Source organism: Clytia hemisphaerica, unplaced genomic scaffold (assembly GCF_902728285.1).
Source record: "Clytia hemisphaerica strain Z4C2 unplaced genomic scaffold, Clytia hemisphaerica genome assembly, whole genome shotgun sequence".
NCBI classification, from domain to species: domain Eukaryota; kingdom Metazoa; phylum Cnidaria; class Hydrozoa; order Leptothecata; family Clytiidae; genus Clytia; species Clytia hemisphaerica.
The window spans coordinates 877,164-901,047 of record NW_027104390.1 but is presented as its reverse complement, the minus strand read 5'-3'; the positions used below and the strand labels follow the sequence as shown (position 1 = coordinate 901,047).

Here is a 23,884-nt window from a genome sequence, read left to right as displayed (position 1 = left end):
TTAGTCTGTCTCTCCAAGTGAAATCAAAACTATCGATACTTCCGCTTCCTAATGGTTGTAGATTCCTGATATTCGATAAGGTTCTCTCTAACGTCCCTCTCCATGAGCACTAGAACAAAAAAACATGAATAAGATGATAGAGCGTAGAAAAGACAATTAAGAACATATTTAGGCGTTTCAATATCGAATTGCTTCGATATGATATTTGTTACGGATAGGAAGTGTTCATACTGATTTTGGAACAACGAAACTGAAACGATGAAAAAATGGAACGAATCCGTTTCGATCTGTTTCACTTTGTACCGGCTTCTTTTTTGACGTTTCGAATTTTGACGTTAACACAGTGTTTCGGAACTGGTTCGTTTCGGATCGATACAAAACATGGTCTGAACATGGTCTCAAAGTCAAGTTCAAGCAATCTGTTATACTAGTTAAAAACAAAAATTGGTTGTTTCGGCGTTTGGGGCTACAGAGTAGCTAACTTCTTATTGGTATGCTGAAGATAGGGGGAAAATATAGGTTAGGGTGAAAAAATAAAAAAATAGGTGTGGATTCAATTAAAAAATTATGATGAGTAATAAATAAATTGTCCATGACAACTTTAAAAGTCAATTAAAAATTGTATAAAAAATCTTATTCCAAATGCAACTCAATAAAAATTTCATAATAGGTGATCATTTTCAACTTCACAATTTAGGCATTAGTGGAATTTTGAGGATTGCTTCCTCCGGCACCTTGAAACATACTAGCGGTAGACCTTCCCATACCCATATTATTCATACTGGAATTCATCATAGAACCCTGTCTGCTCATATTCTGTGAAAAGGCACCAGGTTGCATCATCTGAGAGGCAGAATATCCACCACCACCCATGCCACCTTGTTGACTAAAAGCAAGAGAGCCTGGACCTGAAGGTCCCGGTTGAAACATGCCTGGAGCGTGCTGCATCATAGATGGCTGATGCTGTATAGGCATACCTTGGTTATAACCCCCACCACTATAGGCTCCTCCAGGATATCCTGCTCCTGGCATCTGGCCATATCCCCCAGGCATTGGACCCCCATATCCAGACATTTGACCACCATAACCATGCATAGGATAACCACCTTGCTGGGGTGGACCACCAGGGCCACGGTTGCCCGCTAACTTTACCTCTATACAGCAACAATCAATCGTCTCAGGTTGAGAACAGCATTCACATTTGCAGTCATCGCAACAGTCTTTACAGTCAGGGCAATCAAAACAGCTTCCACAATTCATCTAAAATAGTATGTAATATGGTCAGGTTGAAATCAACTATACTATATTTTTAGAATAGTGTAGAAAAAGATGACTAAAAATATTCAGTAAAAGGTTATGTTAAAAGGGTTGGGACTTTTTTGATCAATTTAAATCAATTTTGATATATAGCGCTTTTGGTTTTAAAGGAGAGAAACTTACATCACTGCAACAATCGTCCCATTTACAACACTGGCCACTCGGTTGCTCAGACATACAGCAACAAAAAGTGTCATCACACCACTAAAAATGAGCAAAAGATTTATACTATTCAATTATGTCAGGGAACTAATTTTTTTGTTTTTGGGTGCCTACTGCGAAAATAAGTTCCGCGAAATGTAACTTTTACTAAAAAACCTCAAAAACCCCTATATGAAAGAATTCTGGCAAAAAGTAGGTGCCAACCGCAAAAATTAGTTCAGTATTTCTTTAATGTATTATACTATTGATTTTCGTCAAAGCAGTAATAACTTTTATCAAGCTAGTTGTCTCCAAGTTTATAACCTAGCTAGCTTCAAAGTTGTATAAAAGAGAGAGTAAATTTATTTCCTAAAATTATTGTTTGGGTATTTGAAAAGGATGGAATCTTTCTCTTTTCTAATTAATTTACACGTAGCACTCTGTCGCACAAGAATAATCAGGTATTGCTTACGTGTTCTCAATACAAATTTTTAAAAAGTTGAACCAAACCAAAAAAATTACAAAATATGATAAAATACTTGTTTTGTTGGACAACACGAGTCCAAGAATTGTTGTTTGCTAGGATATTTGAAACAGTTAGACGCTGTAGCACAACGTGATATGCATCCTTCTTCTGCATCGTTTGAAGAACACTGACATTTGCATTGCTCTGTTACCCAATCTGGACAACAGCTCCCATGTTTGCTCTACAAAATAACGTTATAACAAATCTTTTCACCCTGGACGAAAATTTCAAACCGAGTCATGTGAAAGTTCAGCCAATATATACTTTATATACTTAAAATAACATATTTTATACTCCCTCCAGTCTTTAAATTTCGATGTGTTTTAAAACTTTTGTATATGAAGACAAAATGTAGCTTTGTCTGCTAACATTGCCAGCTTAAAATTGCCTGTATGGAAATTGAGAACAGAGAATTTGACTTAATCTTCATTATGCAAATAAAAATTACTTGAGTCTACCATTATCAAACATTATGTCAAAAAATCTATAAACTCTACTGAGCTGTAAAAGGGGGTGATAGGTCTCTAAAAAAGTTTCAGATAGACACTAAATGAAGCCAATAGCCCACAATAGATTGTATCTTACAATAATACATTTCCTGATGATTAGTCCAAGCGTAAATATAACCATGTAACCACCAACAGCAATCACCGCAATTGCAGCCGGTGGGAACCCATCATCACTGGCTGCTGCTGGAGCTAATGTCTGAAAAAATGAATTTTGTAATTAAAAACTTTCTTACTAGAAACTTTGGTTGGCATATCCAAAAAAGAATCATGATATTTCACTCAGTGTAGAAATAGAAATTCTAAACTAAAATCAACACTATTTAACGAAAATATTGACAGGGCACTTAAAGGGGCAATTCGCAACCACATTAAATTTGTTATTGTTTTTCTAAAACTTGATTACTCTCGGGTACCTAATAGGCGGGGGAAGCTAATTAGTTTTCGAGAATTGTCCACTAAGGACATTCTTATTCCAACCCACTTGCTTATTGATTTTTTGAAAAAATTTTTGCCCTAATTCTGCTGTATTAGCCTCCTTTTCGAACATTTTCCAACCAGGACTTTTTTATTCCAACCACCCGCTTATTAAATTTTGAGTGGAAATGCTGAATGGACCTACCTGATGATGAAAGCTAGATAGCAATAAGGAGAAAAATGAAAACAATCAGTTAGACGATATAGCATTTTGCGATAATGCATAACACATTAAATTTTAGCATTGATTCTTGATGGGGGAGAGCAAATAGAAATAGAAAGTTCCGGTTGCAAAAATCAGTTTTATTGACAATTGAATCATGTTTAATGGTGGACATTGTTATCAATAATGTTTTAGTGTGAAAAACATAGAAATAAGGAAAAAGTCAAATAAAAATCTGCAAAAACAGTGATTACCGGCATATTTCCGACATTTTCAGTCGGAAAAGAATTTTTCTTAAAAAATCAAACTCGGTCATGTTTTGAGTATTACGAATACGCATCTTTCTGCAAAAAATCAGAAAAAACTAAGGGTGAAAATTCGAGAAAATGTCAAAAAAAAAAGGTTTTTCCGGCATATTTTCGGCATTTTCAGCCGGAAAAAAAATGTTTTTCGAAAATCGGGCTCTGTCACATTTTAGGTATTGTCATTTTGCATCAGTGTGTAACAGCTCGAGAAATTCAAGAAATACTGTCTTCCCGGCGAAAATAGGTTGTTCCAGCGATATTTGAAAATGTTTGAAAAACAGTTGTTAATGTCAAAAATATAATTCCAAAGGTATTTTATTGATCTAGAACTATTTTAAAGCTAAAAATCTACCCACGTGCTTACCATGTGATTTCGCGTTTTATGCCGTGTATAACACGGACCTTTAATACTTGTATTAAAGATCTTGTTCTGTTCGTAGTGGCCCTTCGTGGAAACAATTCTTGAGCTGTCTAAAAGCTCTAGAATTTTTCGGAGCCAGCCACTTAAAACATTTGTTATTATTATTATTATTATTATTATTATTATTATATATTACACCTATATCACACATGTAATAAAAATTATCTTTTCAATGTTATATGCATGTTACGTATGTTATATACAAAGAATAATACGTATTAAAAAATATTAATCTCACCTTTTGCTTTAAACGGCCCCCTAACAGGAAAATAGCTATTTCACAATCAGTATGTCATATCTCATTTTATCTCATGCATCACCTTGGGTATGATAACAAGAATTGATAAAAATAGCATCAATGGGATTATATTTTATGAATGTTTCAATATTTTTATCCACTGCTTTGTATTTTTGATAAAATGACGTCACTATTTCCATATCTCTAAAACAGCTCTCTTGGAGTATTTAATGTTTTCAAAACCTGTCAATATAATATCCACTTGCAGCGTCAGCATCCTATTATGCATGAAAAATATTTTGAGGTTAATTGGTGGACAAAACCTCATACTTTGAGATAACGTCATTATTTACATAATTTAAGTGTCATTTTGTTGTCAATATTTGGGGTTGATAATTTGTCGTTTTAAGTCTTCTAAATAACATATTTTGATGTTATATTTCCATTACATATAATATTTTCAGGAACTTATGTTATGAGTTGTATGTTACGAGTGCGTTACAGTTTTCCGGTCTGTAATTTGTATGACCTGTGACCTGTGACCTGTGACCTGTGTTTTACATCAACCGGAAAATCTTTGAATGGTTTTTTAGCTTGAATGGTTTTCTCATTCATTTTCTTTTTCGTTCTTTCCTGTGCGGCAGTCTGCACGGCACTTCGGACTTTGAGTTTGGAACTGGGTTCTGGATTTGTCCTTTGTCTTGTTACTTGTCTCTTTGAAACTGTTTGTTTTGTCTGATTGTTTATCCTTTTTATGGTGTTGACTTTATATGAGGAGAGGATTGTCTCTTTGCAATTGTGTGCAAGTTTCTGTGTTTATTTATGTTTGTTAGTTTGCTTGGACTGGAACTGGAAGGTCGGTTCAGGGTTATAGAATATGGAAACATGTTTAAAGCTACTGCACCTGGGGACTCCAGATTACATTATATTTTTTTCAGGCTTTTGGGTAGTTTTTAGTGTTTGTATTTTTGTGAAATGCACTGTGTTTATGGTTCTGCTCAACATTCTAAACTTTATATCTACCAGATGGTACTAATCAATAAATTCGATTATCGAAGTAATCGATAATGATCGAAGTAATTGAAAGACCACTTATCGATTAACAATTGAATTTCGAGTATCAAAATTTCAAAAAAATTGTGAGTATTTGATCACTTTCTTAACAACCCTTTTGATAACTTTGATAACCAATTATTATCATATACCGGGTGCGCCACAAAAAAGTTTCACCCTTTAAAACTAATTTTCTCAAAATCTAAAGATTTTAAAAGAACCATTCCTATTCCATTGGAAAGAAAAAAGATAAACTTAAATTTTGATGGGTTATCTATTAAAATCGGTTCATTACATCGAAAGTTATGCTCAATTGAATAAAAACGTTACTTTCTGAAAGTGCTCAAACACGTTAAAAATCGACCTATCAAATTGAACGGAAGTATAATTGCATGATGCATCAGTATTTTTGTAATTTCGTTTCAGTCATTAACATTTAACAAGCAACATGCTGAATGGACCTACCTGATGATGAAAGTTAGATAGCAATGCGAAAAGAGAAATGAAAAAAAAAACCCAATAAATTCATCATTGATTGTTGATGGGGGGAGAGGGAAGGGTTGTAGGGAAAAAATAAATAGCAAGTTCTGGTTGCAAAAATCAATTTTATTGACAATTGAATCATGTTTGATGGTGAGCATTGTTATCAACAATGTTTTTGTGTGAAAAACAGAAATATAAGGAGAAAATCCAATGAAAATCTGCAAAACGGCGATTTCCGAAAAAAAATGTTCTCAAGAATCGAACTCGGCCATGTTTTGAGCATTGCGAATACGCATCTTTCTGCAAAAAATCAGAAAAAACTAAAAATGAAAACTCGAGAAAATGTCAAAAAACCGATTTTTCCAACACATTTCCGGCATTTTTGGCCGGAAAAATTTTTTCCGAAAATCGGGCTCTGTAACATTTTAGGTATTGTCATATTGCATCAGTGTGCAAAATTTCATGAAAAAATATAAAGTACAACTCAAGAAATTCAAGCAATACCGTTTTTCTGGCGAAAATCGGCTGTTCCGGGGATTTTTAGAAAGTTCCGGCTTCAAAAATCAATTTTATTGAAAATTGAAACATGCTTGATGGTGGGCATTGCTATTAATAATGTTTTTGAATGAAAAAACAACCAATTATATGGAAAAAGTCCAATGAAAATCCAGAAAAACGGCGATTTCCGTCATTTTTGGCCGGAAAAATTTTTTTCTCAAGAATCAGACTGGGCCATGTTTTGGGCATTGTTAATACACATCTTTGAGCAAAAAATCAGAAAAAACTAACGATGAAATCTTGAGAAAATGCCGAAAAAACAGTTTTTCCGGCATATTTCCGGCATTTTTGGCTGGAATTGAATTATTTGATGAAAATTGAGGTATAAAACATGCCTTGAAAATCTTCCTATCAAAAGTGGAGATTGAAAGTTTTGTGATGACGTCATTATAAGCCTTTCCAGGTAAACCTAAAAATCCTTTAATAACGGAACTAGATGACCAAATTTTGTGTTTTATACACAAATCCATGTCAAAATTCATTGCTCTTTCTGATTCTGATGTTTAAATTGAATTAAAAGCTCTAAATTCTACGGAATACTAAAACTTGGAATCCGAAATCTTAGCCCAATTTTTCTTAAAAAACTGGGGAAAATTTTTCCGAAAGTTGTAAAATCAGGGTAATTTTGAGTGACAGTTGGCATATGTCTCTGGCTTAAGGAATACAGCCTTGAATCTCTGCTTTTGGGTGCTTAAATATTTGTTTTTAACAGTCTACTCTCGGGTACCTAATAGCCGCCCCCCCGCTAATTAATTTTTCGAAAATTTTCCATCCAGAACATTCTTATTCCAACCCCCTGCTTATTAATTTTTGGGAAAATGTTTTGGAAAGTTCCCTTTTTTGTCTTAATTCTGCTGTATTAGCCTCCTTTTCAAACATTTTCCACCCAGGACATTTTTATTCCAACCCCCCCCCCCCGCTTATTAAATTTTGAGATTTTTGCAAACCCCACTGCTTATTCCAACCCCCCCAGCTATTAGGTACCTGAGAGTAATCTTAAACTCCTCTATCAGGATTAGAAACTAGACTAGTCTTACCTCTTTTACCTTTCCCTTTAGAACAATAAAATACTGACAAGTTGACACAACACACAAGAACAAGTTATCCCTGTGAGAGAGGTTTATATCGAAATCTGCAACAAAAACGAAAGTGGTTTCTTCTACTGATTGCTTCCCGGCACCTTTCGCAGTTGTTTAGCAAATTTCCACCAATGAAATTACTGCATTTCACACGGCCCTTCTTTTCGGCACCTGTGGCCTTTCAGTCAGTGACTCTTGCACGACGGACGGCTGTAAAATCCCACCCTTCATACATTTGTTTCAATCCATGATCTGTAGCTTAGGTTTTTTCTCATCTTCAATTTACTGAAGAAAGCGGGAATTTGATGCGAGAGTTAAGCCCCGTAAAAAGTCATTGAATAGAAGAAGAACTTTAAAAATCTTAAATATTTTCATTTTGAAGAATGGGTGCAAAAAAGTGAAACATACATTTTTAATTGCATTAATCGAAATGGGGGATTTGGAAAATTTTCTATGCTTAGTTTTTTGCAAAAATCCCTGTATATACCCCATTGCTAAGATGTTGGCTTGAAATCGAAAATGAAACCACTCTAAACAAAAGTAAAATCTGCTACCCGTACTCGTAATCCAGTAATCTGCTAGATATACAAGTTTTTTATACTGTTTAAGTATGGATTACACTGGGACATTGTCACTTTTTCTCAATTATTAAAGTTGGTCGGAGGACACAAACCAGCCAAACTATCAATTGGGCCTGGCGATAGAGCTATTTATCTAGCGGTATAATATTTTATTTTACAAACTGGTCTATAAACTACACAATCTACTCAAAAGCAATATATCTAGCATGTTCCCAAAGTGCAATTTTTGAAATCTGGGACTGAGATTCAACCAGTAATCTTGTCTTGTCTTATCAAGTTTTCAAAATTCTTTCAGTGATGCGTGAGGTCATAACTTCTTCTGTAGTTTTTCTCCTCGATTCAACCTTGCAATCTAATTTATTTCAATTTATCTTATGTTTTATATATTAGTTAATAAAATGTTTTTACTCAGAATTGTTTTTATCCTTCACATATTTTTATCGTTCACATTTTTAGCCTTTTAGTTTGTTTTCAATGTCAATACAGCCATGTAGCTCTTTTTGGTAACCAATTAAATTCCTCAGTAATCTTAAGTTCTTTTTTCTGCAATATTCAATTACCTCTTATTCCAAAGTGGTTGCCTTTTTTTTAAATTCTAGATTTTATTATATTTAGATAGATTTTATTTTATTACCATTTTATTTTACATTCAGGAAATTGTACATATGTACCCTCTGAATTATTGAATAGAAATAGAAAATAGAAAAAGCCTGGAGTAAACTATATTATTGATTTTGAGACTCCATTTATCATCCTGCAGGCAGCACAGCAGCACCCTGTCCTGTGGTGTGGTGCCCGTTCTTGGGAAAGGCAAGCATTGAATCATTGTGTCAAATTTAGCTAGCTTCAAAATTTGATAATGTTGTGGAATTTGACAAGGCTTAAGTTTCAGAATTTTGCAACGCTGCGATTCTATGTTTCTATTTCTATTTTTATTCGATAATTTACATGAGGTTAATTACAAAACCTATTCTCACAAATATTATCTAGAAAAGAATATAAATATAAGGTAAATAAATAGTGATAAAAAATATATGTATAAACTAAATAACAAATAAACTTAAAATTAAAAATTGCATATAAAAACAAGATTTATTTACTAATAACAAATATAAAAACATCTTAGGTATATAAGGCTTAGCGAGTAGAGAGATTCCAAATGATTACATAGCTATGTAATTTCCTGAATCGATTCACACTGAATTGATGCATGCGAGTGACTTGCCTGGATCGCTTCGTAATTCTTATACATATACACTAGTCTTTGTTGCCACTGAGGATAGCCAGACGGTGTCAATCGAACAACTTTGAACAAAAATCGCAATCAACCAATCGAACGTAATCGAACGCGATCGAATAATTGCGATTCGATTGTCGAATGTAATCGAATCTTAATCGAACGGCCGATTCCTGGGTAATATTCGATTGTGTTCGATTGCGTTTGAGTAATGTTCGATTGATAGTTGACTATGTTCGACTGGTTCGATTGATTGTCAATTACATTGGATTAATGTTCGATTACGATTATGTTCGCTGAGTTTGATTGCGATTAAATCAAATTGGATCACTCTGTTAGAGCTTTTAGGCGTGGGCGGCCGAGTGCTTAAGATAAGTACCATACCAAAGCGAATAAAAACTAATACACAATACACCGTTTAACAGTCTCGCCATCTCCACCGTAGAGGCAGTAGGTAAAAATGCTCAATTTAGTACTGTGGAAGGTTAGAGAAATGTAAACATTGCCATTTTTTTCTTTTCTTTAAAGAGAATGTTTTAGATATTTGAACATGATATTAATGACAATCTTATGTACATCTCTCCTGAAAATTTCACCAAAATTCATCTAGAGGAAAAGAAGTTATGATTAAAAGGAGTTCTTTACCTACCATTTCTCTGCTGGGTTTTCTTATGAGAACTGGATGTTTACCTACCATTTTTTACGGGGGAGAGTGAAGTTTCCCATGATTGCCAAAATCAAAACAATGGAAAATTGTTCTTACACATGCGCAGTCGACACTGTTAAACGGTGTATTGAATCAAGCGAACGTAATCGAATACAATCGACAGTTACATCAAAATGCCTCGAAAATGTCAATATGAAAATTGCGTAATCAGAGAACATATGTCTCGCTCATTATAAAAAGGCCGAGACAAACTTTCAATAATTGGATTGTAACATCGAGTTAAGTCTCTTTTGTTAAGTCACCAGGGGGTAAATAAAACAGACCTTGATACATTTATCGTTTGTTTCAACTTGACGATTCGTTTAAAACTCAGCCTCCTAAATATTTGGGGTAGGTAAAATATGTACAAAGAAATTCATACTTTTCCAACCCGGCGAATCTTTAAAAAGAAGCGAACAATAAAATATAAGGGCAATTTGCGCTAAATCTGTACCGTGTCCCGTCCGAAATCATGAAAAATAAAGTTCATTATTTAAGCATAACTCTACTTTTCTATGACAGTCTATAGCCTATATTTCATGGAAATGTACCTTGACACCACCTTTTAAGGCCTAATAATAAAGATATAGGGGCTCATGGAGCTGTTAGAGTGTATGAAAATGGTAAATTTGTGGTAAAAAAAAATCAAAACTAACTTGCACTGGAGAGATATCACATATTATAAGGGTTGTAACAGGTGATATTTAAGTATCACTAAACTTAGGTGAAATCCTTTTTTTGTTGCATTCTTTTGATTGGCATGTAGATATCGAAAATGATTTCGGACGGACAAAATTTGCAAAACTAAAGGCTAGAATACATCAGAAAAATGTATTGAGGAAGTAAGGAAGCTGTAGAACAGCCTGAAATTGGTTCGTAATAAAGGCCTTCCTCAAATTAGAATAGATCTTAAAAATCTGTATCACCTTTTCATCTTTTTCAGGGTGATTTGCACTAAATTTTTCCTGTCCCGTCCGAAATCATTTTCATAAAAATCTGTTTTATTTCCAGTTTTGCTAAACTTTTTCTTTCTACATATTATCAGTAAGTATACAAGTAAAAACTACTATTCCAAATAGAAAATACTTGAGAATCTTCCACTCTTTTTGTTCCAGTAGTGGTTTTAATACAATACCTATTTTTACAGGAAAATTGTCCCGTCCAAAATCAATTCCTATTTTCAAGGTTAAAATAAAGGTATAATTATAAAACTTACTTCAATTGGCCTGTTTGAACATTTTTCTTACCACTAGATCTTGCTAATAACTTCCTGAATGTTAAACATTCATTTTATTACAAATTGAAACATATTTGAAAAGTTATGATTTCGGACAGGACAAATGATTTCGGACGGGACATTTTTTCTAGACCCCCTGGAATCAAATCTGAAGAGCTTTGAATCTTAGATTTACTCAATTAAAATATGCTCTATCCTAGATTACAATATTCAGCCATTCAAATCTTTCTACCCTGCAGAATTTCAGAAATATTGTCAATCTTATTGTGATTTCGGACGGGACATTTTTTGGTGTCACTTCCAATCACCAATGCACTGGGACCTATAGAATGGTAACCTAATGGTAAAATCATACTTTTTGACAGGTTTTCAAACACTAACAGATTGAGCTTACTCTCAAACTAAAAAACCTTCAATAAACACTCTTAAATAGGGGCAATGTGCAATGATTTCGGACGGGACACATTTCGGTGTCAAAATGGACGTAACCAGAAAATCACTGCTAGAGCAAGATGGAAAAAGTTTTCAAAACACTTTTTTGTAGAAAAAACACATGAATAAATTGCCTATATGGAAAATCAAAATTCCAGGTCAAATACCTTCCTGGAAAGAAAGTGCTACCATAAAACTAAGCACTTTTTTTGCTAAAAATTGCCAAAACGAGGAAAAATTGACACAAAATTTATGTTGCAGACTAATGATAGACAGTTAAAACATGAAATTTTGAGAAAGTGTACCATTACCAAGCTGTATCTGATGAAAAAGAAAAAAATCATTAACACTTACCTTATGAGATATATGCAAAAAANATTCTCAATTCTCAACTTTAGTTGAGTTAGAATCTGAGAATGTGTGTGTGTCTGTCTGTCTGTCTGTCTGTCTGTGTGTATGTCCCAAAACTTTGGGGCAGCCTGGACACTTCAAAAATTATTCGATTTGGCTGAAATTTTGCACACTTGTTGCTTGGGTGAATATCTGGGGGTGTTTTTTTAATTTTTTGGAAATTTTGATTTTTGGGGCCTGTGCACGAGTTTTTCGCCAAAACAAGGCTAAAACTTTGGGGCATGGTTTCTGCCTACTTTTTCAGTCCCCCCTTAAAATGCAATTTTGCCCTGAAAGAAAACTCCCCCCTTAAATCGAACAAAAATTACCGGTACCCCTTGTTAGAATGTCCCCCCTTAAAATGAAAAAAAAAGAGGAATCCCCCCTCAGATTTTTATTTTTAGACTTTGACAATAACAAAGTACAACGATTGGTTTGATATCAATGCCATCAACATTATATTAGATACATAATGATATCCAACTAAATAAAATTCAATAAAAAGAAATCATTGAAAATAAACTGGATCCTATAATCAAATGATACAAATAAAACTTTTTATGAATAAAACCAAACAAAAGATGCAGTACCTGGTACAACAGTTGTGTTTTGTTCATATCTTAGGCCTTGTAAATTATCTTTATCATTAGATTTGAACTGGGAATGTTTTCTGATTGTAGTCCTAGTTAAAGTTAGGTCGAGTAAGTGGTTAATGAAGGGCACCATATTCTCAATTCTCAACTTCAGTTGAGTTAGAATCTGAGAATGTGTGTGTGTCTGTCTGTCTGTCTGTCTGTCTGTGTGTATGTCCCAAAACTTTGGGGCAGCCTGGACACTTCAAAAATTATTCGATTTGGCTGAAATTTTGCACACTTGTTCCTTGGGTGAATATCTGGGGGTGTTTTTTTAATTTTTTGGAAATTTTGATTTTTGGGGCCTGTGCACGAGTTTTTCGCCAAAACAAGGCTAAAACTTTGGGGCAGCCTGGAGACTTCAAAAATTGTTCGATTTGGCTGAGATTTTGCACACTTGTTCCTTGGGTGAATATCTGGGGGTGCTTTTTTCATTTTTTGAAAATTTTGATTTTTGGGGCCTGGGGACAAGTTTTTCGCCAAAACGAGGCTAAAACTTTGGGGCAGCCTGGAGACTTCAAAAATTGTTCGATTTGGCTGAAATTTGGCACACTTGTTCCTTGGGTGAATATCTGGGGGTGCTTTTTTCATTTTTCAAAAATTTAGATTTTTGGGGCCTGGGGACGAGTTTTTCGCCAAAACGAGGCTAAAATTTTGGGGCAGCCTACAGGCCTCCAAAATGGTCGGATTTGGTTGAAATTTGGCACACTTGTTCATTGGGTAAACATCTGGCGGTCTACAATTGGGCCTATGAATAATTTGAAGCCACTGAAGTTGAGCCCAGTGCGTTGCGCACGTTCGACTATTAAAATAAGTGGTTAGATCTCACTAATGAAGGGCACCATTTCTCACTACTGGAACGAAAAGCATTCGTCGTGGACACACGAACGGTCAGTCATTCGTCACGAACGGTCTATCCGTTCGTCACGAACGCTTTTCGAACGACTTTCTTTTAAAGCGTTCGTCACAAACGCTTTCTAGATTTCGACTCATTCGTGACGAACGCTTTAACAGGGAGGCGTTTGTCACGAATGCTTTATGATTTATGACGAATACCTAAGCGTTCACGACGAATGCCTAAGCGTTCACGACGAACGCTTTGCTTTTAAACGAAAGTTTAAGCGTTCGTGACGAACGCTTTTCTTTTAAACGAAAGTTTAAGCGTTCATGACGAACGCTTTGCCTCTTAAAACGAATGTCTAAGCGTTATGACGAATGTGTGCATTTTTCACGAACGCTTTTCGAATAGGGTCACGCAAATAAAATAAAATTTGTTCGTGAAGAATATCAGAAATAGGTAGACTATGTTATTAAAGTGTTCGTTATGTTTACGAAGTAAATTCGAAAATGTCATTGAATTTAAAATCCAGTAATGAAAATAATTATCATGTGGAAACTTTATGCAAAAATGCCATACAAAGTAACGACTTAGCCAAACCAAGACGTGAGACATCAAATACTGTGCCATTTCAATTTATAATCTTATTATATTACTGACTTTAAGCACAAATGTATTTCAAATTTCAAACGAAGACCAAATTCATTTTAGAGCTATTTATTAAAGCATGCACAAGGAGAATTACACACACCATATTGTCTCCACCGTGAAATTAGAATTCAATTTTTTCCAGCTGACTCTTGAAAAAAGCGCCCGAATGCTGTTGTTCCAAGGTAAAAAGTCCATGGGGATGGTTTTGGAGTGCAATTTTTAAACATTAAATTTCGAGTGGGATGAAATCAAAGTCATTCTCCCAGTGGGGCTGAAATTCTAGGATATTTTCCCACCGGGTCTAGTGACACAGGGGTGTGTTGGATTTTCCTCAAGTAATGGAGCGTATAGAAAAGTAGAACGTCGAATTAGTGAGCAACAACTGTAGATAATTGAAAAAGGGCCCTCTCGGTGGATGCTTTCCAACATTATTACTTACTAAAGTTTACTTGTATAGTTCAATCTCAGTTCAATCCATAAGTCTTTAAATTTAACCACTCTTAACTTTAGATCTGGCCCTTGGTTGGAAGGTGTAAAAAGGGAAGCGAGTATACCTCTCCCGATACCATCCTGATCAGAAGAGGCTTTTTATAATATGCATTTGCTTTCTTTTTCAGTGAAGATTTATGAAATAAATAAAAGAACTTTCTAAATTCGAGGCAGTCATTACAAGTACAGATTTTTGGTATCAAAAAGAACTTGTTAGGTCTATCGAAAGTATAGATTTTAAAGTAAGTACTGAAAGATGGTAGAAATTATCAGTTCCCACTACGCATATTTCGATATTTTATTAATCTATACTTACTATACTATACTATAGAATAGGCAATTGAATTTGTTTTTTACATTTGTAAAGGTCTAAATCGTTAATTAGTTACGGCAGCTCAAAGATATTGTTCAAAATAATCTTAAATGTGGGTTAATTTACTTCGTTTTCGTTTGACATGGTTAGTGACAAAATTTTTTCAAAAGACAAATCGAGTGACAATTTTCAAATCAAGATAGACACTTCACCACAGCAGTATTTAAGCTTAACCATTATGGGCAGTATCTCAAAAACAAAATGGAGTATACGACATACGAGTTCGAATCTTGGAAAGATAATCGATAAAAAGGCCCGAAGATTTCTTAAATTTGATTTTCATAAATAAGCGCTGACTTTAATAACTCCCGTTTCGAACATATTAAAGATCGTCATCACCACGGGCGAGTCCAATACTGGTATCTACTTATAAATAAAGTTTTAAAGAAAGAAATGTTTCCCTTTTTTACATGTCTCAGTACTTTGTCTTTATTTAGTGGAAAATGACTTTTATAGGCTCACTCCTTTTCTCTTGGAGAGGAGATTGAAATGTTACAAATCGAAGGTTTCTCTATTTAGCAACATGTTGGGGAGAAATGATCATAATCAGATGATGCTTGATTATCATTTTTTATTTGAATTTGATACATTTGCCCATGTCAAGCTCATCATTTATCGAAATTCACTTTCTAGCGTATTTCATTGCGCTCACCCCCAGTTCTGCTCTTTGCAAAGAAAAAGAAGATAATGCAGTGTCATTTATGAAGATCAAATAAGCCGCCACTGAGCAACATTTTTTTCTCCCTTTTTGCAACATTTTTTTCTCCTTTTTTGCAACATTTAAAAGAAAAAGAAGACATTCCAATGTTTATTACGTGATATAAATTTCCCACGCTCTTAGAAACGTGCTTCACTATCTTTCTCTGATTTCCATACTTGTTGAGGCGTGCAAAGTTTCGCGAGATCGAAGAATCACGAAATTTACAACATTTACTTTCGCGAGCGTATAATTCTAGAACTGGATTGAAACTTATGTCTTTTGACTTTTGAGACTTTAACAGGCTAAAAAGTGCCATAAATCTTACATTTTATTTTAAGTTAGACGTTTTACAGATTTTTTTATTTTGTCAAGAATTTTCAAAGCCATTTACCTCGGCGAAAAGGGCTAAAATAGAATTCGTGAAAATCGCGAAAGTTTCTACTCGTGAAAGTCTGCGAGTCTGTATGCCTAAAGTAGTATTTGGTTGTCTTAAAACAATCAAAAAAGCTTATAAAACAGAAAGTTTGCAAATAAATAACAGTTAGTATTAATGCTGGATTTAAATTTTACCCAGAGGGAGAACCACTCATTTCACCCCATTTTGATGAAATTATATAAGAGTGCAAAAAGGTCGTGGGAGGTTAAAAATGGAATGAAATGCAAGTTTTGGTTGGGGAAAAAAATATCGCGGAAAGCTATGTCGGTAGAAGTAAGAACGGGTTGGAATCTCCTAATTAATTACTTCCATACGTAACAAAAAGGGTTCTTCAAAAAGCATACATGAGGGAGGGAGTCAATCAAGAGATGTATGTATCGCTTGCAAATTTTTTAAAACTTTCTTTTTTCAGTTTTTTTTATATGTATATAGTTAACTTAACTTACACCCGACTTACACTAGTTTCTTCAAAGTTTCAGCCCAAATATAAACTGGAATAAAGAGGGCTTAATTAAAGAGAACGTTTTTAAAATACATATTTATTAATCAGAGGGGTAAAAGGAAACAGCTAGATAAAATATCACACAAAACTAATTTTATAATTCGAAGTTGCTCGACCATTAAAATCAAAGGCCAAAAAACTCTCCTCTTTGAACTTAACTAAATCAGGTAAACTTAATTAGGTTTCTTTTCTTTCCTCCTTGAAAATTGCGAAATTAATTGATTGACAAGCTCTTGCAACATTTTCTACTCTCGAAAGAAGACATTACAGTGTCACAAAAAAGAGATCCCCCAAAGCCGTGATCTTGGTAAACCTTAGAGAGACTTTGGGAGGGTGACCCAGCCCTTAAGGCACGCGTCATACCCAGCGCCCACCGGGGGTTCAATCATACTAAGAAAATAACAGCTGAAATACTGCTCAAGTCTGTATTCAGTTCATTTGCGAGACAAAATTTTTGCAGTGCTCGTATCTCATCTTGCTGAAACGTATCTTCGGATTGTCTTTAAAAAAATTCTCTTTATACTCTTTACTCTATCTTCAAATGAGAACGATTGACTCATGACTATCTTCTTGCCTTGTGCTTCAACGATTTTGTCTTTCTAAGGAAAAGATAAGATGTATAGTTGTTACGACACTTAATGTCGGACGGAAAATACGTACAAATTGATAGATCGGCTCGTTTAAGAAAACATCACAAGATGATTTTAATCTTGCTTTCATGTCAGATTGACGCATGATAGAATNGGGGGGGGGAGGCAAATTGGGTGCCGGGGTATGTGCCGACGGTAAGGGTCGGTTTTTTCACCTTTCAAAGTCTCTCTTCTCTAAGGGTCGCAAAAATCAGAAAAATGTAAATCAGTCTCTCTAAGGGTCGCAAAAATCAGAAAAATGTAAATCAGTCTCTCTAAGGGTCGCAAAAATCAGAAAAATGTAAATCAGTCTCTCTAAGGGTCGCAAAAATCAGAAAAATGTAAATCAATCTCTCTAAGGGTCGCAAAAATCAGAAAAAAAATCAGTCTCTCTAAGGTCGCAAAAATCAGAAAAACTAATCTCTCTAAGGGTCGAAGAAGGGTCGGAAGATTCACGACTTTTAGGCAATTTTTTTGACTTAGAGGAGTGAAAAAAATGTAAAAAAGCTTCTCTATCTAAGGGTAGGGAATTTTTCAAAAATCTAAGAAAAATTTTCAAAAAAGTCTAGTCTATCTACAGTACAATCATGGTCGTAATATATGGGAAAAAAGGGAAATTCCTACGAAATATTATAACCACAAACGATTTAGAAGCGCTCTAAATTAGGTAGGAATGGAAGGGTAGAGTTTTACCGCTAGACTTAAGACTTATTTTATCTAAGGATCCAAAAGTTCAAAAATGGTCAATTATCAATTAGTTAGACCAAAGGTGACTTTCTCGCTTGAGCTCCAAATTTCGAAAACGAGGAAATAAGTTAAATTCTCAATATATTTTCACCATGATTTAAATAATTTAAATAACATTTTAATGGTCAATGGTCATTCTGTATATATTTTTCGTGTAAACAATATTTCGACCTGGTTGGTGCATGGTTTCACCATGATTGTAAGGTCACCTTTTCAGCAAAAATCAGTCTCTTTCTCTAACGTTTAAGGGCACCATGATCAGGAAACAAAACAAAGCTACGCAGACTTTTGTAAACAGGGTACACGCTGTTCTATAAGAATATCAGGGAGAAAATTGGCCAAATCGTAAGAAGACCCTTTAGGATGAATTTCACAGAATTTGATAAGAATACGGGAGGTCGTCAGTAGTCCGACACTTTCTAGTCCGAAAGTAAAAATGTCCGACGTCGGATATGGTGCCTTGACTCAATAAGCATAAATATAGGTGGTGCTCAAAGCATATTTTTCAGAAGTTGAACTAGAACGCTAAGCAACCTCCAAGAAAGCCCGAAAATAGGACTTGCTTATAAAAAAACCCTTATTCAACATTCGACACTCTAATATCTTTGGTTTTCGGACAAAAGTGACATCTGAAAAAAAGAATTCCAAATTGTGGATTTATTTTATAGATTCGGACTATTTCACTGTCGGACTAGAAAGTGTCGGACAAGTGACTTGCACCCAAGAATACAGTCATTTTGTATTTGGTTAACAGAAAAAATAGTAGAGGGCATTTTGTAAAATCGCTCGACTGTTTTGTTAAAAGCACTTGTTATACATTTTTGGAAAGCTAAGGGGTAGGGGAATCGGAATTACTATGTTTCCAATGTTTTTTCGGACACTTTGGTGTGATTTTCGGACAAATATGACGGTATCAGGCAAAAATCATAGGGTTAAAAATTAATGAAAATTTTAGCTCGAGGAAACAGAGACCTGTTGTATATTTTTGGAAAGCTCTCAAAAAATTAGGATTAGAGATATATTGCAAGTATAGGTGATTTCAGTACCTAACTCGAGATATTGAGCTTCAAAAAGCGCAAAAACTGGACAAAATAGCTTTTTCTGGCTGAAAAACACGGTTTTCAAGGGTTAATATCTCGAGTTAGGTACAGAAATCACCTATACTTGCAATATATCTCTAATCCTAATTTTTTGAGAGCTTTCCAAAAATATACAACAGGTCTCTGTTTCCTCGAGCTAAAATTTTCATTAATTTTTAACCCTATGATTTTTGCCTGAGACCGTCATATTTGTCCGAAAATCACACCAAAGTGTCCGAAAAAAAATTGGAAACATATTAATTTCGATTCCCCTACCCCTTAGCTTTCCAAAAATGTATAACAAGCGCTTCTAACAAAACAGTCAAGCGATTCCAAAAAATCGAACAAAATTCCCCCTACTAAAACTGCTTAGAGATAAATTGAAGCTTTGAGGAAGAAATGTAATTTTAACCCAGATGTTCACTCAAAAGTCCAAAACTCTCAAATTGATCATTTCTCATGTTTGTAAAAAAGTCAAGTCTCAAAAAGTAAGAATACGTTAAGAATATTTCACCCTTATCCAAAGTAGACTATTCTTATAAAAAAAGGCGTGTATTTCATTTTAGAGGACCTTATTCGCAGCAAAAAAAAAGAAAAAGATTTCCGTAAAAACTTTTACACTGCTTCTTTGTCTCAATTATCAAAGTACAAGCGTGTTGTTATATCAGGTTTTGAATCCAATTTCTCAGGTATTTAGTTGTAGAAAAATTAGATATAAAATTTGAAACAAGCAACATGCTGAATGGCAATAAGGAGAAAAATGAAAACAATCAGTCAGATGATATAGCGTTTTGCAAAAATGCATAACACATTGAATTTTATCATTAGTGTGGTCGTGTTACAAAAGTACAGGCTGTTTGTAGGAAAAAAATAATATATAGCTGAAACTTTCTCCAGACCTTCTCTATAGGATGCTTATGCCTCAGGAAAAAATCCCCTAAAATCCCACTGGTGGAACATCCCTTTTTTGGGCAATTTCTTTTTTCCCCAGGCAAAACCCTAAGGTCAAAATTTTTTGAAAATTTCAAACTCTTTTTGAGACAACATCATGTATACCATTCGAAAGCTCTCAAAAAAACTATATAGAAGACTTTTAGACGGGTATAGCCGATTTCATTACCTAACTCGAGATAATTCACGCAGAAGATGCAATTTTTGGTCAATTTTAGACCAAAATGTGGCGAAAAGTGGAACTTGCGCATGAAATATCTCGAGTTAGGTAATGAAATCGGCCATACTCGTTTAAAAGTCTTCTGTATAGTTTTTTGAGAGCTTTCGAATGGTATACATGATGTTGTCTGAAAATGAGTAAATTATGCTAAACGACCCCACTACATTGATTGTTGATGGGGGAAGAGGGAAGGGGAGTAGGGAAAATAGAAAATAGAAAGTTCCGGTTGCAAAAATCAGTTTTATTGACAATTGAATCATGCTTAATGCTAATGGTGGGCATTGTTATCAATAATGTTTTTGTGTGAAAAAACAAAGAAATAAGGAAAAAGTCAATAGTGAGAGCTACAATGTTCTTCGTGTGCACAGACTTGTTAAAAGCAAACTAACTTTTCTAGATGATCAATTAGGTCTATAAGATCACAAAAACGAGTGGTGAGAAAAATTTTGACCATTTTGCTAGTCCCATGTGACGTCATCACTTTTGCTGGGGCTTGAAAATGAAAGTGAAAATTAGAAGCTCAAATATGGCTCAAATAAAAGATATTTATCCAAGGATTCCAAAAAATATAACAACATATACCTGAAAATTAATATTTGAGAAGCTATAAAGGAAAATAGCTCAAAAAATGACGTCATTGATGACGTCATCGGCAATTAAAAACTCGTCGAAATCGAAAAATTTTTGTTTCATTTGAAAGAGGACCTGCTTGGGAACAAAAATTATTACTACGGAAAACCTTTAATTTCACTTGATAGGAAATTATTCTGTGAATTGCGTTTGACTTGACTCTCAAAAGCTTAACTGCCCGAAGCTAACCTTTCGCAGGCAAATTTAATGAATTACAAATTTGCTGACAGTGGCTTATAAGGAGAAATTCGGATTTTTTTGTAGTAATATTTTTTGTTCACTAGATGGTTCTCTTAGTCTACCTCTACATTGCCGCAATAGACCTTATCGGAGTTTTTGATTTTTTTCAAAAAGCGATGCATTGTGGGATTGTTTCGAGTGTATTACAATAGAGTTCTCTTAGGAATTCCTCGAGGGAGTTCTATTGTAATACACTCGAAACAATGCCACAACGCATCGCTATTTTAGAAAAATCAAAAACGCCGATAAGGTATCTTCTGACGTGTATGTTCAATTCAAAAACTCACCGCCAAGTTTAGTTTATTTTAGTTCTTGCTTTTGCCATCGTCATTATACATAAAAAACCCCGGTCTAGCAATGGTATTGTTTTAGCTTCTTGTTCAATTTTCTTTTGTTAGGCGGGGCCACAAATTAATTTGTTGTTTTACGGGCCAAGCTACCCAAAAAAGGGGGTCGGTCGGTCGGTCAGCGAAAAATAAAAATAAAAGTAGAATTTCACCCATAAAATTTCCTAAAAAGGCAGCAAAAACTACTACACATTGACAAAAAAACGAAATAGAAACTAAAAAGACACAAAAAGTCGAATTCACGGATAATATGAAAAATTGAACATAAAATTCTCAAAACCATGGAAAAACTACCAAAATTTGGAAAAAATGGCAGTCAGTAAAGCTATGAAAATAAAAATGTACTACCAAAATCAATTTTATTTTTATTTCGATTTTTGGAATTTCAGGGTCGGTCGGGCCCCTAGAACAACCAATCAAATTGGTCTCGCCTTACAAACAAAAAACAAGTTGCGATTTGCATACTTTTTGATCACGTTACCAAAATCTCCTTTTGGGATTACTCTCGGGTACCTAATAGCCGGGGGGATTGGAATAAGCGGGGGGTTGGAAAAAATCTCAAAACCTAATAAGCCAGGGGGTTGGAATAAAAATGTCCTGGGTGGAAAATTTCTGAAAAGGAGGCTAATACAGCAGAATTAGGACAAAAGAGGGAACTTTCAAAAACATTTTGCCAAAAATTAATAAGCGGGGGGGTTGGAATAAGAATGTCCTGGGTGGAAAATTTTCGAAAAATTAATTAGCGGGGTGGGGGGGACGGCTATTAGGTACCCGAGAGTAGTCTATTTTCTAATCACATGATCAAAAAGTTTGCAAAATAATTCGATTTTGGTATGTAAGCTCAATCGAGCGAAGCGAACAATAAAAAGAGACAAAAGCCTTCCAGACCAGTGCTTTTATAATGACTATGCTTTTACCAGTTTTAAAACCCATCAAAACCGTCCAACCACAGTGTTTCCAAGTAAGAATTAGTCAATAACCGGCGGATCAACATTACAACCCCGCAACACCCGGAGACATCGGCGGTAAGATATCATCGGCTAATATATTGACAGTTGTAATTTTTGCATTTATATCAACTTACCGCTGGGGCATGCGCGTGGTAGAAGAATAATCTGTTTCAATTACCTTTTTCGGCATATTTTTAAGGAATGACGACGTCAATAGGTAGCGATGACTTCATTAATGTTGCCAATTTAGGTTCTGGGCACAGTTGCAATATTTCAATTCAATTTGATGAATATATTAATAGTTTTTGTTTTCCCAAGATGGGTAGATTCGCTGGATTGCAGGATTGGGATTCAAGGATTCGGATTCAGATTCAGGGAAATTCCCCTTTTTAGGATTCAAATTGCCAGCCCATATTGCATACTTTTTTGGTAGGTTCTCAGTCACCTCGTTGAGTTTGAATCAATTTCTAAACACCTGATCCAATGACCTGACATGTCAATGATTAATTGTGGACAAAATTTATTGACAAAAAGGGCGTGGCAGATTCATCTAAACCATCAAATCCACCAGAACCACCAACTCCACTAGAAGATTCACCAGTACATTTACCAAAACCTATAATTTCCCAGTGATTTTTTCTGGGGTCACATCTTGGGGCAAGTGGGTCACATCTTGTGGCAGCTTTTCGGGTCACATTTTAGGGCAGGCTTCACATCTGGGATAAAATTTCGCGGATGGCACTATTAGGTGGCAATATTTTCACGATTTTGTATCTTTATACTCAATCATGCATTTGGTTGTTGAATACACTATTTGCTCTTTGATGAAGTACCCATTCAAAAAGTATTTATTTGCATTTGAGTTTTGATAGAAATATTTCGCGGAGAGGCCTTCCAAATTTCATGGGATTTAATTCGCGGATGTTCGCGGATGCACCCAAATCCGGAAATTTATTCTGGAAAGTTATCCCATTAAAGTACACGGTGCTATGCTTTTTGCTTAAGATATTTAAAAAAAAAAAAATATTTTCTTTTATAAGCATTGTACTTTGTAAGCATATCTAGGCTCAGATATGGGAAAAATTAAGCACACGGTAAGCATTACGTGAGCCTACAAATAATGATTTTTGATTTTGGCTGGAATTTTACGGATTTTCAGTATTTCGCTAAATTTATGCTTTAGATTAAGCATCCCCTCAAGCATTTTTTAGCCTTAAGCTTTCGACCTAAGCATTTCTGAGCATGTTTTCGGATTCTTGTATGATTATAAAAAAAAACATGTATGTTGAAGCCTAATTCACAAAAAAATGGGCCGAAAGAAACACAGTAGAAACTTAAAACTTAATGGAAGGAATTTTGACGGATTTTTAACAAGCATTTTTGGCCCAGCCGCGCAGCGCAAGTGGGCCTTTAAAAAGCAACTGGCCGAAAAGATTTTGGCTTTGTCGGAGCCTGTGCGCGCAATAAATTAACAAGTCCAGTAGTCAAGGCTAAACCAGCGGCCGATTTAGAATTTTTGCCTCGCCTACCCGTACGATGTTTGACCTACTCTTATATTGGATTGAATTGGTAGTAAAGTCAAATTTCGTTCTCTTTATGGCAAAGTATTTTTTAATGTTT

At 34.8% G+C, this 23,884-nt stretch overlaps 2 protein-coding genes across 3 annotated transcripts in view; both read right to left on the bottom strand.

Annotated features, from left to right (window-relative positions):
• LOC136819854 (uncharacterized) overlaps nt 1–23,884 on the bottom strand; it is a 190,655-nt gene that overhangs the window by 108,317 nt on the left and 58,454 nt on the right. The window lies entirely within an intron of this gene.
• Nucleotides 28–23,884, bottom strand: part of LOC136819804 (uncharacterized) — a 38,256-nt gene continuing 14,399 nt past the window's right edge. Inside the window, exons 3-7 of the mRNA XM_067076044.1 lie at nt 17,002–17,070; nt 2,570–2,689; nt 1,998–2,165; nt 1,441–1,521; nt 28–1,260 (exon numbers count right to left, since the gene is read on the bottom strand). Of these exons, the coding sequence (XP_066932145.1) occupies nt 694–1,260; nt 1,441–1,521; nt 1,998–2,165; nt 2,570–2,689; nt 17,002–17,070 (1,005 nt within the window). The 3' untranslated portion in view covers nt 28–693. The remainder of the gene's footprint in view (nt 1,261–1,440; nt 1,522–1,997; nt 2,166–2,569; nt 2,690–17,001; nt 17,071–23,884) is intronic.